Genomic DNA, 15,784 nt, shown 5'->3' with positions numbered 1-15,784 from the left:
TTTGATACAAGTATTCCACCTATGATAAGATGATTTGAAAAAGCCTCTATCCAGTAAAAAAAAAAAAAAGCAATCAAGACAGCTCCCATTGTCAATGCTAACGACAAGACTTGGCTCCTAGAAAAACCAGAACATAATGCATATCATCTCCAGCATAACAATAGAAGCAATATGACTCTAAAAGGAGATAAACACAACACCAAGAATGGTAATGTCAACAATGTTTGTACCAGCAAAGACAATCAGCAAAGAAGCAACCATAGAACAAAAAGCAACCATAGAACAAAAAGCAACCAAGTGTGATTTCTTACCTGGATCACACAGGACAAAAAGGTCAAATTTGAATACACCGCTGAACCAGCAGAAGAGTATTGCTTCAACCCACCATGCACACCTGCAATAATCACAACTAACAACTATACATCAGCAGGAAAACCAGCAGACCAAATGCAGCTAACAAGACAGCACAAATTGCTCAGCATGAGAAAATGAATATGGTAGAAGCTCACAAAAGGAATCTAAACTTGCAACACAATCTAAACTACAAGGAATAGAGATAAAAGAGTTAGATAATTAGGGGGAAAAAATTTATATTCAAGTAAAAATATTTATATGTGATTGTCCAACTAGTTAATAGACCCTATTAATTGAGAATAATTAAAATCCAGAAGGGTAGCTAGCTGCCAGCATAGAAGCAACTGAAGCCTAAAGAACCATCCCCTTAAGACCTATCATCTTTTTGCTAGCCTGCCTGACTGTCAGGTTCATCAAGAGTAGATTCATCAGCACATCCTGAACCTTCTGCAGCTTGTTCAGGCCCCAAATACCAGTTATCGGGGAATCCACTTGTAGTTCCCAACTCCGGCAGATTGTAGTTTTCAAGGTTACTCCATAACTCCTCGCTAGAATTTGACATGCCGAGACTGGCATTGAAACCAATGCTCCATCCATCGTCTAGCTTCGCAATGCTTTCAGTTCCAACAGATGGGAACTCTGGAGTAGTCTTCTTCTCCACCAAATCCTCTGGGAAAGAGATAAAATAATCAAGATAGGTCTCCTGTTGTGGGCTCGCTACCTTCTTTCCTTTGGAATGAGGATCTTCCCTTCCGAAGCTTGATAACCCTTCTCCAAACTGATCTAGTGTTTCGATGGATCCTTGTGTTAGCACCAACTCATCTGGGACAGTTAATTCTTCTGAAGGAATGTCCTTGACTTGAAACGGTATTTGTTCTGACCCTAAGTCCATTCCTACTGTACCTTGCATGAATTTATCAGGAGATAGCGCCACAGAAAATTTACTTGAATCCAATGCTGGAGAAGACATAGCAAGGTTGCTCCAGTTAGTTATGTACTTCACAATCTGCCTTTCGGAGGAAGGTTCTGATTGCTGATGCTTTATGAACTTCTTCCTCATCCTTGAAGAGCCAGCGTCTTCCTGATCTTTCTTCTCCTTGAGACGGGCTAAAAAAGCTGGATTTTGGAATAATTTTGCCAAGAATGATAACATTTGCCTCTGCCTTCTTTCAGCATTCTGAAGCCTCTGCTTAACAACTTCCACGTGGTGAACTGTTCCTTGGTGTTGCTGCTGCAGTTCAAGTACTTCCTGCATTAGGATACTCCTCTCTTTTCTCAACTTTTCCACCTCACCTTCTAATTCGGATCTCCCTGCCTCTGAAGGACCAACGGAGCTGCAAACCTGTTGGGATTGAGGTGACCTTCGCCTTTGAATGTTCTTGAGAAGATTCTTTCTCCCTCGCCGGAAAGCTTCATTTGCAAATTCCCACCTATCAGTATCAATCTTGCGAAAGCCCTGAATACAGCACCCAAAAGGACTCAAGAATAAATGGAGAAGAACATTAGTCCAAGAAGCAAACTACTTAAAAAATGATTCTTGTAATAAGTTCGTTCCATCTTTAGGGCCTTAGAAGCCGTCAATTTTCACATATAGATGCAGCCGGATTCTCCTAGGAAGATTATCTGTGTATCATAAAACCCATTCTTGAGAGCAGACAGATAATAGTTAGATCACATCACATGATTAATTTGACAAAGTAGAACAACATCAGACATCCATGAAACCTGAAATCTACCTGCAAAAAGTTGCAACTCCCACCGATCTTTACGTAAATAAAGTAAACCTCAGGCCTAAATATATCCTGAAATATAAAATTTAACCATCTTCTTGGAATTTCAGATTCATGCTAAAAGGAGAAAGCCTAACATGCATGAGATATAAGAAGGAAGGCCTCAAGATAAAAGCTTTTTACAATCGTTCCATGCTTAGGGATACACCAAGATATTACAGAATCCAACACATTTACAAATACTTATGTGACCGTCAAGTTTAATTACATATAGAACATCAAAAACAAAGTAGAAACAGGAAAACAGAAGCGGGAAAAATACAAAGAAAAAAACAATGACAAACATCTACATACAGATTGCCCCAGCCAGTACAGGCAGTATACCCACATAAGTATTAAGCTGCCGAACAAAACTGGAGAAATTGTTGTGCTTGAAATTTCGAGGAAGTGTGAACCGCGCGAACTCCAACGGGTCCCATACCACGAAGCTCTCTCCACTTGGGCCCCAGGATATTATGCGATCCAGGTCCGGATCATTCACCAGATCAAAAGTCTTAGACAAAAATGGCGGCACCGGGTTGCCTTGCAAGCACTCCAAAGGCTGAGGCACACCAAAACTCGCGGTTTCTTCGGCAGAGGATAACGGCAAGTTTTGAGCGGTTTCCCCAACTGGGATTGCCTCGAATTCGAACATATGCGAAGAAGAAGTAGGGGATTGCTGTGGGTGCACCGCGGAAAGGCCCTCGAACTCCATCATAGGAGAAGAGAAAGGAGAAGACAAAGGAGACCCAGAGAAACCCATTGCTGTTTCCACGAACAGAGACCCAAAAGGAAATTGTTGAGAACTCACAGTCGCCGGTTGCGACGGAGGTATCATTTCGGGTTTAACTGAAGTCCCAGTGGCAGAAGCAGAAGATTTATGAGGAGATTTTGAAGCTGGCTCCTCCTCTGGATTCATCTACTGACAATATGTTCAGCAAAACGGGAGATTCTGATTAAAATAAGAGAAAGAGAGAGCGAGAGAGAGGAAGGATTAATAGAGAGTTGATTTGGATTAACTCGACGGGCTTTATAAAAAGATTGCCGACCAACTGTTTGATAAAAAATCTTCTGAGAAAGGCGGTGGATGATCGGGTCTTTTTTCCTCATTCGAGCATAGCCAATGGTCTCTTTGTCGGTGGTGTCGTTGGTGGCAGGTAACTGACGAGCCCCTTGGTGTTTACCAGGGAAGATAGCAACCTGGAACTTGTACATGAGAGCGAAAGATAAAGTGCTCGCCGACTCAAGAGATTTTGGGTTGTTTCCCGGCAGTTTCTTTCGTTGAACTTGAAACAGTTGGGATCCGAATTGTGGCTCCGGTTCCATATTTTGCGTAGTAGGAGGCAGTTGGGGCCCCGAGCAGGCTAGATATTTTTGCCCACTAGAGAAATTCTGTCTGAGATTTTCTTATTCATATCCAAGGTGGAAACTTTATGGTGTTTGAAAATGAAAAGGAGTCAAAATATTTTCTTGGTGGCGAAGGAAAAGGAAGTGAGTGTATGGAGGTAAGCCAATAGCTGCGGGTGACGACGCGTGAGGCTCGGGTTGCAGCTTGATCAGATTCCAGCTGGCGGCTGGATTTCACGAGCCCCTTGACCCTAATGTTTTTCTGGAGTTGATATACTTGTGTTTTATCAATGTTTTACCTTAGGCTTTTACACTCAAACACAAATTAGCTAATAGTGAATGATCAATGTTTATCAATTGGTTATCTTTTTTGTTTTAATTTACTTTTACCCAAATTTAAAAAGTAACATAATATTTCAATAGTTTGTACGTTTTTCAAATTCCATGATTACCGACTATATAACTTAAAAACTTTTCTAACATAATTTAGAAATATTGCATTTTATTCATAAGTTGATAAAAAAGAAGATGATATCATCTTCAGTACTCTTTTGCACAATTATACAGCTTCTATTCTGAGTAAAGATTTTTAGGGCTACCCATAACCAGAGTCATAAATGAGAGTTCGGTAATTCATTAGCACGTTCGATTTCCCCGCTTTTATAATTTAATTTACACTTTATTATTTCATAAATTTATTGATTTTTAAGAAAATATCTCACCCGTCCGATATTGTAAACACAGCCTAAAAAGATTTAAATTAAAACAACTAAAATTTTGAGTAAAACCCTTAAAATTTAAGTTAATAACCTAAAAACCAATAGTTCTGTTAAAATTGTGAGAGAAAAATATATGCTTCAAATTACAATGAAGGCAAGGAAAAACCCAAAGAGGGAAACTATAGGTTGCTTTTTTCACTGCTACAACATATAAATAAAACATATGCTTTGGAAAGTAAGTATTTGTGACACCGCGGAATCTGCTTCTCATTAACTAATTTTACAATCTTCATTTACAAAATTATGAGAGAGGGGTATTATACAATTTCTTCCGCCAAACATGTGATGAAAAGTTGTAAATCCTTGAATTGCGATTCTTTAGTCATGTTAAAGAATTAGAACCTCCAATCGACTATGAGAACATAAATGTACAACAACAATTCTGCAACACATCATGAAAAAGAAACCATGAGCATCAGGATTTGAACAGTAAATAATCAAAAAATTCAAAATTAAAAATAAATAAATAAATAAATAAAGCACACACCATGACCAGGTAAATAGAAAAGTTCTCAACATATGGCTATGTTTGGAACAACTAAAAAGTTAATTCTGAAATTATCTAATTTAACTAGATGTGTGTGAATATCACATCTGTTAAAACAATGAAGAATATCCTCCAATCTAATTTCTACTATTCTGATAAAATTTCTTCATAAATTCCACAAATATTCTTGATTTTTTGACAACTTAGCCCAAGTTGGGCACACAGATACATGTACGTATACGAGTGTACGCGCACACATTTCCATGCACCAGCATAAATCCACCCTACCAGATATTGTCCTATCTCATATGCAAGTATGATTTATCTCCACTCCACACCCACATTGTTTTGTTCTGTGGGTAACTGAAGCTGAAATGCACAAACGTCCACCAAAAAGTTCGCTTAGGTGGATATCTTCGATTGATAATCACTATCAGTCATCTTCAAGAACAAATCAGCAGGTATAATAACCTTAGCTCCATTTGTTGCTAGAATATTACATGATGTGAAAAAAAAAAAAAAAGAAACCTAATGTAGTTTACCATCCACTATTCAAAGCCTACGTGAAACTTGTTGATTAGGGCATTACTCAGAAAAAGGTTTAAGGATCATACCTTGAACTATCTAACCAGCATGCGTCCCTCCCTGGCATCAATCTCAAAAAGAATGCAGTATTATGTGCAGAAATAAAGACTACTCAGATGTTCCAGCCCTTATGTAACTAACGACATGTCCGCATGGCCTGATTGAGGTGTATGAGCTTTGATCAATGTCCTCAACAAGTCCATGATAGTGGCGAAGGAAGGTCGCTTCCAAGGCTCACTGCCACACAACCATTTGTGATACACATAAGTCACTGAGATGTGAAATGACTGTCTTTACTCGGGAACTTATCAAACAAAATATGAACTCCAGACTTACTTAGCCCAGCAAGCCTCGATTATTGCAGCTACTTGTGGATTTAAGTCGCGTGGAATCTCAAGCCTTTTGCTCTTGAAACCAACAGCCGCCACAACCTAAAAGGGAGCATGCGCACACCATAAGAAATAAAAACAGAACGAAGAATAGTAGAATAATAGAAAATCTGGACTGACAAAGAAACATTAATATAAGCAAAATGGAAGAAATCAATATGCAAAAGGCCCATATTTTCATGTTAGCAATTCTCCAGCCTTAGAAAGGGATCAAAAATTTCCTTGAGTCGTTATATCAAAGTGCCACAGTCCAAAAGGTCGAGACAGTTACAGGGTAAGGAGGTCTAGATTTAAGGAGACAATCCACTTACATGCTATAACACGCAACATAATTAACATTCCATCCACGGACTAGATTAGCAATATTTTCGAAGGCTGTATTCGGTTCAAATGTTAATTCCATCGAATAGATAGAGGATCAAGTAGAAATAAAATAAAGGTTGAAAAGAGAAATGTGTTCTGTTCAGTTCAAACTAGGTAGATTTGCAATTTTACTTAGTTAAATAAGAAAAGAAATCTATCACAATTGAATTCTATAGGGGCAGAATTAGTTCAATTATGAATCGAACATGAAAATTATGATACATCCCTACAGTGTCAATTAACAAGGCAAATAACTTAACATTCCAAAAGCCTGTTGAATGTGCAACCTTTTGCCCTTTCGAAAAACACAAGATTTCAGCTTGTGCCAGAACAAGAGTCTTTAATGACTTCATTTATAGGTCAAAATAATCAGAATTAATTTTTTTTTAAAAATGATGGGAATTAACTGGACAGGAAAGAGCTTGATAGCTGGGCTTCAAATGCCCGGCTTCCACCTCATGTGAAAGTCCCTGGCCAGTAGGCCATGGTAGGTCCTCGCCTTAAAGTGATAGTTAATAGTTAGCCATGTAATTGATTATTCAGTATGGAGCACCAACACCAAAGCCTGGATAAGTATATTATCAGTTCATAAGAAGTTTTTTGTATCCACTTTCGACTCACCAAAAAGGAATCAACAAGAAAAAGTTGAAATTCAGATATCAATTACTCAGTTTGCCAAATCAATGCTAAAGCTGGGATAAGAAAATTATCAGTTCTATAAGAATTTCTTTACATACATTACTAAGTCATCCCAAAAGCAAAATGATCATGAAAAAGTTGAAATTCTGATGAATTGAGTAACACCTGCATCAAGGAAACAAACCTGTGCTGGATTTAGTTTGCTCCAGGGTTGTTGCATTGTAGCAAGCTCCCATAAAATTACACCAAAGCTGTACACGTCTGACTTCTCATTCGATGGTTCATCACGGAGAACTTCTGGTGCCATCCACTCAGGCTAACATAAGAACAATCAAGAACACCATTTACTCTCTTACTTTCCAATGCCATGATAAAAGTACGACCCAGATCCCTTTGGTTTAAAGTAAAGAGAAACTTACAGTTCCAGCTGCGGACTTTGATGAAAGGAATGTGTTTGCTTTCAATCGAGAAAGACCAAAATCACAAACCTGAAGAAATAAACCAGCTCTTAAGAGTAAGTACCAGAAACTACTTTATTTGCAGACTAGAACCGGAAACACTTAGCAAGAATACAAGTTACATTAAAAGATCAAAGCTAGGAAGTCAGCAAGATAAGGGTCACATGACCACACATATTCACCAAAGAACTATATTGAAAATTTTCTGCCCTGAGTACCAGAAAAATGCAGCAGACCTCGAACAAAAAGACAATAAAAATATACACCTTCCAGAATTTAGCAACTAGTCAAATTCAAAGAAACACAAAAGACACCAAACTTGTGTTTTTTAGGTGAACAAAAAAAAAACTTGACTTTCCAGAAACCTGCATGAATGAAAAAGTAAAGGAACTGAGTAAACAAGCTGATATCCCTAAAGCTTAAGTCGGAAAATGATGGAGGAACACTGTAGAGTTACACTCAACTAATTGTACACCAATATATTTTTTTCAAAAAATACTGCTGCAACTATTGAATTCAGTTGCAAGGTTAAAGCTGAGGCAGAAAGCAGTCTCACATAGGCTTCAAGCTAAATTGAAGCTAGATCCCTGACTATATTTAGAAATAGTGATGAGGCAGGTGAAGCAATATCATCCAGCTCAGTCATTATTACGTTGAGATCTAGTTGTCTATATATTAGAACCTTTCTCTTACCTTCACTGTATACTTCTTATCAACCAAGAGATTTGGAGATTTCAAATCTCTGTGAACAATGGGAGGATTGCGTTTATGAAGATAATTCATTCCTTTTGCCTGGAGGAAACAATAACAAGTCCTTTAGCAAAGCTCAACATAGAAAGTATGATAAAGATGAGATGGTCAAAATGAAATCCCTTGCATACCACATCATAAGCCATATTTAGGCGACGCCTCTCATCCAAAGTCTCTCTTGCAACAGATTTGTGCAAAAGCTTATACAAGCTACCTCTGTAATCAAAGTAAATGTTAGATTCATTTTACAATTTGTTTTTCTTTTGAATAATTAATTTTATTTATTTAAAGATTCTTTTGAATAACGTTTCACAAATTATATAAGCATCTGAAATCCAAGATCCTAAAAGGCGTAAAGTTTCTTTTGATCAGAAGTACGAGGTTCCAAGAAGACGTTACAAAACCTTGACAAATACTCCGTCACTATAGACAGGTTTGGTGGTTGAGTGACGGCACCCATAAAAAGAACAATATTTGGATGTCTGAGGCGTTTCATTATGGCAACCTGATAAAAAGAAATAAGTAATCAGAACCCTAAAATTCAATCATGGTTCTTGTATGCTTGGAAATATCCTATAAAAAACTTATATATTATATACCTCCCTAAGAAACTCCTTGAAGCGTTCTGCATGAAAATCTTGTTCCATGAGAATCTTCACAGCAACATCCTGTAGTAGTCAAAATTATAAGTATTTCCATAACATCAAACTTAACATTTTCACCCTTACATTAAATAACATTGGGCTCTCCGGCAATACCTATCGTACAAAGTACATGATAACTAATAAATTCTAGGATCTAGATTCACTGATCAGAGATCAAAGAAGAAAGAACGAAGTTGTGCCATCATCACCATTATAGCATGAATCAATGGCACAACTGCAGGCTTGTGGAGTTGCATCTTATGCATGTTAGTCCTCTAGATGTGAAACCAAAGCTGCAGAAATAAGATGAGAATAGAAATAAAGCTAAACCAGATTTCCCTTTCTTTTCTCCTCTTGTTTGGATACAAATGTTTTCTTTGCTTTTTATTTGGCAATCCAAATTTTATAGTAGTGAATTTCATGACCTATGACCATAAGATGTTGCATAGGTTGCCATGTTCTTCAAAGTCAAGTGAATGGCCAAATAATAACACTGCAGAGAGTTCAACACCATGTGCACATGAAAAGATCCCTAGATGATATCAGCAGTTCGATACCCACAAAAGAGCTAAAGCTAGAGTCCAACACAGGAGAGAACATAGGCATTAAACTTCTAGTAAAAATAATTCAGCAATGATATGATTTGAGCTTTATAGTAATAGTAAATGGAAGGAAGCATAAATGGCTTACCGAACCATGCCAATCAGCTCGATGGACAGTTCCAAATGAACCTGAAAGTGCATCAATCTGAATGTAAGTAATATTACCAATATGGCTTCCTAGAAGATTATCATAAGCATCCTCATGACAAGCTTGAGGGGTGAAAATGTTGCCTCAATAAAGTTGACTACTATTTTGTTTACAAATGGTTCTCCAAAGCAGCCACAAAAAATACCTGCTCCAATTCTCTCTTTTAAAACAAGATCACTCCAGGGAATGTCCAAATCTTCAAAATCAAAGGACAGTTCTTTATTTGGCTTGCTAGGAACCAGTTGACCACCTTCTGGAAATCTTGAATCTTTGACAGTGTCAACCCTTTGATCAGAGTAGGCTAAAACCGGTTGAACACCTCTATGACCAACAGGAGCAACATGCTTAGGCATCGAATCTTTGATATTGTTTGTTGACTGTAGAATGTTTTGAGAAGGATTAAATGATTTAATGAGTTGGGAATCTCTGTTCTGGGCACTCGGCCGAACAAATTTGGGTGGCAGAGATGCCTGAGAAATTTCAACAACTTTATCTGAGATCTGCACAAGATTGTTTCTATCTGCTCCAACCTTGTCAAATTGCTTAGAAAACATTGAGAATCCAGGATCCTGAGCATCTACAGCAGCAACAAAAACAGTAAAACTTAGTAGCAGGCAAATTAGGACATCCTCACCAGATAGCTACCAAATCACCAGCTTAATTACTTTACCTACAAAATTATGTGGAGGGAAATAATCAATTTTACCACTTCATAAACAGAAGAAAAAAATAAACTCCAAAATGTACAGGTGAAGTAACAGATAATCTAATGCCATTTGGTATATGACTTAAGTTACTTTCATAATATGTAAGTAAGAAGAAAGTATCAAGGAGGTTCACACATTATCTATGACTTGCAAATAACAATCATATAAGGCCCTCAAATAAAAGCTTAGGTGTACACAACAAAAGCATGAGCAAGCTATGACTTCAAATTAACTTTAGAGAATTGTTTTGTAAAACAGGAGACACTCCTTTCACCATATTTAATGGCACTCCTTTCACCATATTTAATGGATACATAACAAAGTTTTTTTTTTTTTTTTGAAATAAGATACATAACTAAGTTATGAACATAACTCGTAAATAGAGAAGAAAGTATCAAGGAGATTCACACACTATTTATGAACCGTAAATAACAATCATGCGACATCTATACGGAAAAGGTGAAAGAAGCAAGCCATGACTTCATATAATTGCTTTCTGAAACAGTACCTGCTGTAGGCTCATCAAATACAAGATTAAGTAATTGGCAGTCCGAGAAATACTGTTTGGCCAGTGACCTGAAATCAATGGTAGGTTCAGCCAATCTGGGTCGCGGAAAGCGCAATGGTGAAGAAATTGAGATGGAAGATGGACCATTAAGCAAGGAATCTGGCTCGCATAAGTATCCAGGCTTCCCAACCAACTCAACAAGATACTCCCTGAAATTAAAAAAAAAATGTATTTCATGACATCTCTCATTGTAGAGAAACACTGAGTGAAAATTATACTAGTAATTTTGATACATTTCTATTATACAAAATAAAGCAGGTGTCAGAACTTGTTAAGTGCAGGCGTTCACAAGCTCAAGGAAACTAAAAAAAAAAGCACCACTATGACACCCTTTCAGGTTCACAGGACAATTCAGAAGCTACTTTGGCACTTTTTCCCAATTTCTTATCGACAGCAAACTTTTTTTTTTTAGATAACTTATCAACAGTAAACTTAAACCCCTCTTATATATTCAAATCAAATAAGGATCCCTTATATGCTTATCTCCTAACTCAATGCACTAAAGCATTAGATTCAAAAGCTGCTTAATTAACTAATTTAATTGCCCTGCGAATAATTTTTAGTAATTTTATCCATAACAGTTCTACACATTTTTTGAAACTAAACCCCTTTAAGCCCTGTCAAGCAACTTGTATCAATTATTTATACTTAAAATATAGTAACAGAAGCCACTAATACGCATACCTATCAAGTCCAAACCGAACAAGACAGGATGTAGCATCAGCTCTTCTACAATACTTGCAGCCTTTTGCAATCCGGCACGGTAAATCAATTGCATCAGCTAGCACCTACACAGATCACAAGTTCCTAGATTTCATATCCATCAAAGAAACAATAAACTATAAAATATAGATTTTTTGCTGCTACAAGGTTCGGATATGTCAAGCAGAAAAAACATACGTCTAAAACACTAAATATTTTTTGAAGTTGCTGGGACTGAAAACAAGCAAATCTAAAAAGAAATTGCTGAGATGAACAAAATCTACAATAGCTTGGAACATTTCAGTCAAGCAAGACGAAAACACACATAAAAGGTTGGGACCTCACTTTGAATAGTAAAGCTCGATGTCTGCAGAGACCAACAGAGAGGCTACCTATAGGAAGCACAACAGATCCTAAGCAATCTTTTAGATCATCACTGCGCTCCCTCCAGAATGGAACAAAGTCACCTTCTCCTGTGCCAGCTGAACCCCTTGTTATAGCAACAAAAACTCGGTTATAAAGTGCAGCAGAATTTTTTTTCTTAAAGCAATAAAGGATATATAGGAGTATATGCATATGAGGTAGAGGAAGTTACCCCATGCGATTGCAAACAAGCTTTGCCAGCTGATCAACCACCTCTTTTGGGGTTATGCAGCTACCAGAAATGTTGTGGACCCTATTCAGAAGTTCTTTTAGGGATGGATCACTACGACGATCAATTAAGGTCACCTCGACTGAAGAATCGATGCTAGGGTCCATGGATCTTAATGATTCAAGTGAAGGTATACGGCCATTCTCATGCAAGTCGGTGCACACAGTCCAGACATAAGGATCCATTCCATGAATCGAATAAAATCCATCAGGAACTTTGTCAAAATATGATAAGCAGCCATTCACCTGATGCATCAGACGAATATTTTAGAACTGTAACCACATCAGCAAAGGTATGATAAAATATTTACACCTTTTACGAACTAGGAGGGGAAAAGCCTTAATACCGACTGTCATGAATTTTTTCATACTTGAAATTAAATGGAATGCACATCATAATTGGGTCATTTCCACTATGTTAATTAAAAGAAACTCCCTAACATTACTAGACCGCTTTCTTATCACTAACTTTACATTAAAGACATGATAGACACAGGTAAGTTCGCAAATACGTGTTTAACTGTCAACAGAACACTCAGGTCATAGAACCGGTAACCTCTAATTCTATATAACTCCTAGAACCGCATGCCACCTTTTCTCTAGCATTGTTAAAAGCAATTCCATAATTTCATATGTTATTCAAAACAATATTTTCTCAATAAAATATATCAACCAAGGATAATAAGCGCTAATAACTTCCCAGACAAGCACACATTTCTCAAGAGAAAGCAACTATCATATGTTCACTTTAGACTAACATATTTAACCAATAAATTCTTACAGGATCCTTTTTTACACGAACAACATCATTTCTATCAAACTAATCATTTCTTTCTGTTTGCATGCAGCAACAACGTCAACTTTGAAAACATAGACCTCCCAAATATGCCTCAGAAATTCACGCAAGCAATACTCGCCAGCAACAGTTTAATAATGATCAATAACAAAATTCAACCTTAGATCTATGTAGGCTATAGAATCATACTTTTCGAGCAGGAGTAAGCTAAACTTTCCTTTTCATTACAACATCTTCTTCTTTTTTAACTGCAGAAAAATCTATACATTTACTCTCTTGCCTTTCTATCATCAATTCTTTTTCTCTCTGTCTCCATCATAAAACTGCCTCTCCAATCATTCAACAGTAAGACTATGTCTCCAAATTTTTTCCAAACAGCATTCATTCTTTATATAATTGTGTCCACGTTGTGAATTCTCTGTTGTTTTCCCATAACTCTTAGTTTGCTTACTTATGTCTATAAGACAGGTGCAAATGTAAAACATAGACGCAACTAGTGTCTAACGCCAGCAACATAGACATTTAGGCCTGTCTAAAGAAATGTAGCAAGACATGCTGCATATAGGATAGTTGAATCCATTTCCACAAAAGGAAAATATGAAGGATATTTCACCAGTAACTAGACAATCTGAAGTAATACCTTGCAGCGTTGCACCAAGATTGAACTTAAACCACATCCCCCTAATTCTAATTAGTGCGTTTAATAACTCTAGAAACTAGATCTCTTCAGCTCAGAGCATTCTACATTTTAGAAAACCTGAAATGATTATCATTCAATTCCCAATACAAAGATAAAGTGCAGCATAGTTCATAGATAATTCAAAGAGATACTAACAAACTCACAAGCACCCCCGATATATTATCCAAAACAGAATCAAACTCTTAATATAAGACCAGGGATAACCCTACCCAGAACCGATGCGACACTGTTTCTGCCGAGCTGGACGAGGCTGTTCTCAATCCGGACTCATCAAAAACCGGATCCAAAAAATTCGGATCGTCCGCGCAAGTGGCCTCCGACGAGAGCCGCAACGCCAACGCCAACTGCAACTGGTAGCTCTCTTCTGTTTGCTGTGCCCAGCTCTTCCCAGAAGACGACCCGCCCGCCGCCTCCGCCGCTTTAGCTCTCAACTCTCCTCCCCCGCCCACAACGAACTTAAACCCTTCATCCTGAACGTATCCAAATGCATCGATCTCGTTTCCCGCAGAAGTAGACAGCGTAGGCACATAGTACTCCCCAGATAGGGAGCTCTCTCCGAAGCTGCTCCCACTCGATTGCCGCTGCAAACCCATGGAGGAAGAAAATAAGTTCCCAGTCCGATTGGTTTGCTGATTCAATCTCTGATCGGCGTTGAGGTCCCAATCAAATCCTCCTCTATCGGCTTTAACTTTATTGTTGTTACCGCTATTGTTGGCAGAAGTAGCGGTACCGCTCTTATTATTATCGCTGGATAGAGACTCGTAGTACGGCGGCGGAGCTCCGGAGACGGAGACAGAGACCTGATCGTCCGGGTGCTGATTAAGTAACGTGTAGTTCGATCTTCTACCGGGCATTTCCATTGAAGAATTTGATGAGGGAAAATGGGTCAATAAGAAAACCCTAGGGAACCGCCATTGCCGAACAGGGGGGGTTAAGACAGACTTGCGAGCTTAGTCTCTCTCAATGGAATTCTTGATAGTCGGAGAGAGAAAGTGCGGTGGGGTTTTATGAGGTGGCGAAATTGTAATTTTCTGCATGTTTTAGTTTTATATTTTGTATTTTAAATGATTAATAAAATGATTTTTGTATTTACTTTTTTTTTTTTATTCAGGGGTTGATTGGATGAATGGGTTGGAGATTTTTTGCACTCCTTGAAGGCGTATTGGCTGATTCATTTCCCGGTGAAGGAAAACCTGAATTTACACGTAACAGCCTTTGTTGATTATTTATGACTCCATGCACCGCAACTCCCACTTTCTTCCTTTTTACTCTTTTTTATTTTATATATATTTTCATGGAGGTGAAATAGGATTAATATTTTATTATATTGTATTTAAAAAAATATTATATTTTTAAATAGTTGTTTCAAATTATGAAATTTTAAAACTAATTATTAAAATATAAAACTAGTCTCAATTTAATTTCTGATTATATTAATCCCTATATTTATGAAAAAAAATTATTTAATTTATTTTTATTACTAATTCTTACTATCGTTACGTCTAATGTCTCGTGATATTTAGTATAATATTTTTTAAAAAAATAAATATAAATTTATTTCAATCAATTCACAATTTTAAAAAATAATAAGAATAATCGTAGTCATTCTCATACCTATAAATAACTGTGATCATGCACTGAAGTAACCACCGCCACCCTCGAGTTTTTCAGCAACTTCAAGGCTACACCAGACTCATTAGACTCTCCATTTTAATATCTTATGTTGGACTCTATTGATAATTTCTCATTTAATTTGGTCAGAATCGGGCATACTCAACGTATTCTCATGTTTTTTTACATTAATTCATCTAAAATTTTATGAATCACCAACCCAATTAGCTTATCTCGATGGTTAAACTATACACAAAGCTATTTGAACAACAATATGATAATTGTCGAAGACAACACTGTGGTATTTTGGACAACCATGATGTAAGGCAATTACGTTATCTTCTTCAGTGATTTGAATCTACATATATATTTGCCATCACTTTAATATCGTTGAATAAGCTATGTTCCATTCTTATGAATGAATATTACATAAGCTTATGTGTAAAGTTTGTTGATAACTCAAATCAAATTTATCGGAAGCACGCATTAATATAAGTTAAATAAGAGATCATGAAAGGACAAGATCCAATATATACTTTTAGTCAACTCATAAGGATATCTACATATGTATATGTGGGGCAGTGAGGAAAAAATAATGATTTTATGATATTTTGTTCAAATTACATGTTATTTTATTTTATTATGTTAACTGTTTGAACTGATTTATATTTATTTTGTTGTTTTAAATGTTATATTAAATATCACTTCTGAATTATTTTTTAAAAATTATGGATT

At 36.9% G+C, this 15,784-nt stretch overlaps 2 protein-coding genes across 2 annotated transcripts; both read right to left on the bottom strand.

Annotated features, from left to right (window-relative positions):
- Window positions 1-565: 565 nt before the first annotated feature.
- On the bottom strand, window positions 566-3,685 carry HSFA3 (heat shock transcription factor A3). The gene is made up of 2 exons (XM_022052951.2): window positions 2,473-3,685; window positions 566-1,810 (listed from the first exon to the last, which is right to left on the bottom strand). Exons 1-2 carry the CDS (start codon window positions 3,040-3,042, stop codon window positions 743-745), a joined length of 1,638 nt encoding a protein of 545 aa, XP_021908643.1. The 5' UTR covers window positions 3,043-3,685; the 3' UTR covers window positions 566-742.
- A 746-nt stretch (window positions 3,686-4,431) lies between these two features.
- Window positions 4,432-14,445, bottom strand: CTR1 (Protein kinase superfamily protein). The gene is made up of 16 exons (XM_088209301.1): window positions 13,648-14,445; window positions 11,887-12,188; window positions 11,637-11,781; window positions 11,274-11,377; window positions 10,530-10,738; window positions 9,460-9,891; window positions 9,255-9,295; window positions 8,520-8,588; window positions 8,325-8,425; window positions 8,052-8,136; window positions 7,864-7,962; window positions 7,132-7,200; window positions 6,897-7,028; window positions 5,658-5,752; window positions 5,351-5,558; window positions 4,432-4,631 (listed from the first exon to the last, which is right to left on the bottom strand). Exons 1-15 carry the CDS (start codon window positions 14,296-14,298, stop codon window positions 5,450-5,452), a joined length of 2,643 nt encoding a protein of 880 aa, XP_088065427.1. The 5' UTR covers window positions 14,299-14,445; the 3' UTR covers window positions 4,432-4,631; window positions 5,351-5,449.
- Window positions 14,446-15,784: the final 1,339 nt, after the last annotated feature.

The sequence above is a fragment of the Carica papaya genome, chromosome 8, assembly GCF_054855325.1.
Source record: "Carica papaya isolate Zhongbai chromosome 8, ASM5485532v1, whole genome shotgun sequence".
NCBI lineage: Eukaryota > Viridiplantae > Streptophyta > Magnoliopsida > Brassicales > Caricaceae > Carica > Carica papaya.
Note: the sequence above shows the minus strand (reverse complement) of the source record. Positions and strands in the feature narration are given on the sequence as shown.

Excerpts from the sequence above, each read along its gene's own strand:
- HSFA3 (XM_022052951.2), bottom strand. The coding sequence starts at position 3,042 with ATGAATCCAGAGGAGGAGCCAGCTTCAAAATCTCCTCATAAATCTTCT. Across the intron at positions 1,811-2,472 it reads TTCGGCAGCTTAATACTTAT|GGCTTTCGCAAGATTGATAC; the intron begins GTGGGTATACTG and ends TGCTGTATTCAG.
- CTR1 (XM_088209301.1), bottom strand. The coding sequence starts at position 14,298 with ATGGAAATGCCCGGTAGAAGATCGAACTACACGTTACTTAATCAGCAC. Across the intron at positions 8,426-8,519 it reads TCAAGGAGTTTCTTAGGGAG|GTTGCCATAATGAAACGCCT; the intron begins GTATATAATATA and ends TCTTTTTATCAG. Across the intron at positions 7,029-7,131 it reads CAAAGTCCGCAGCTGGAACT|CCTGAGTGGATGGCACCAGA; the intron begins GTAAGTTTCTCT and ends TTCTTATGTTAG.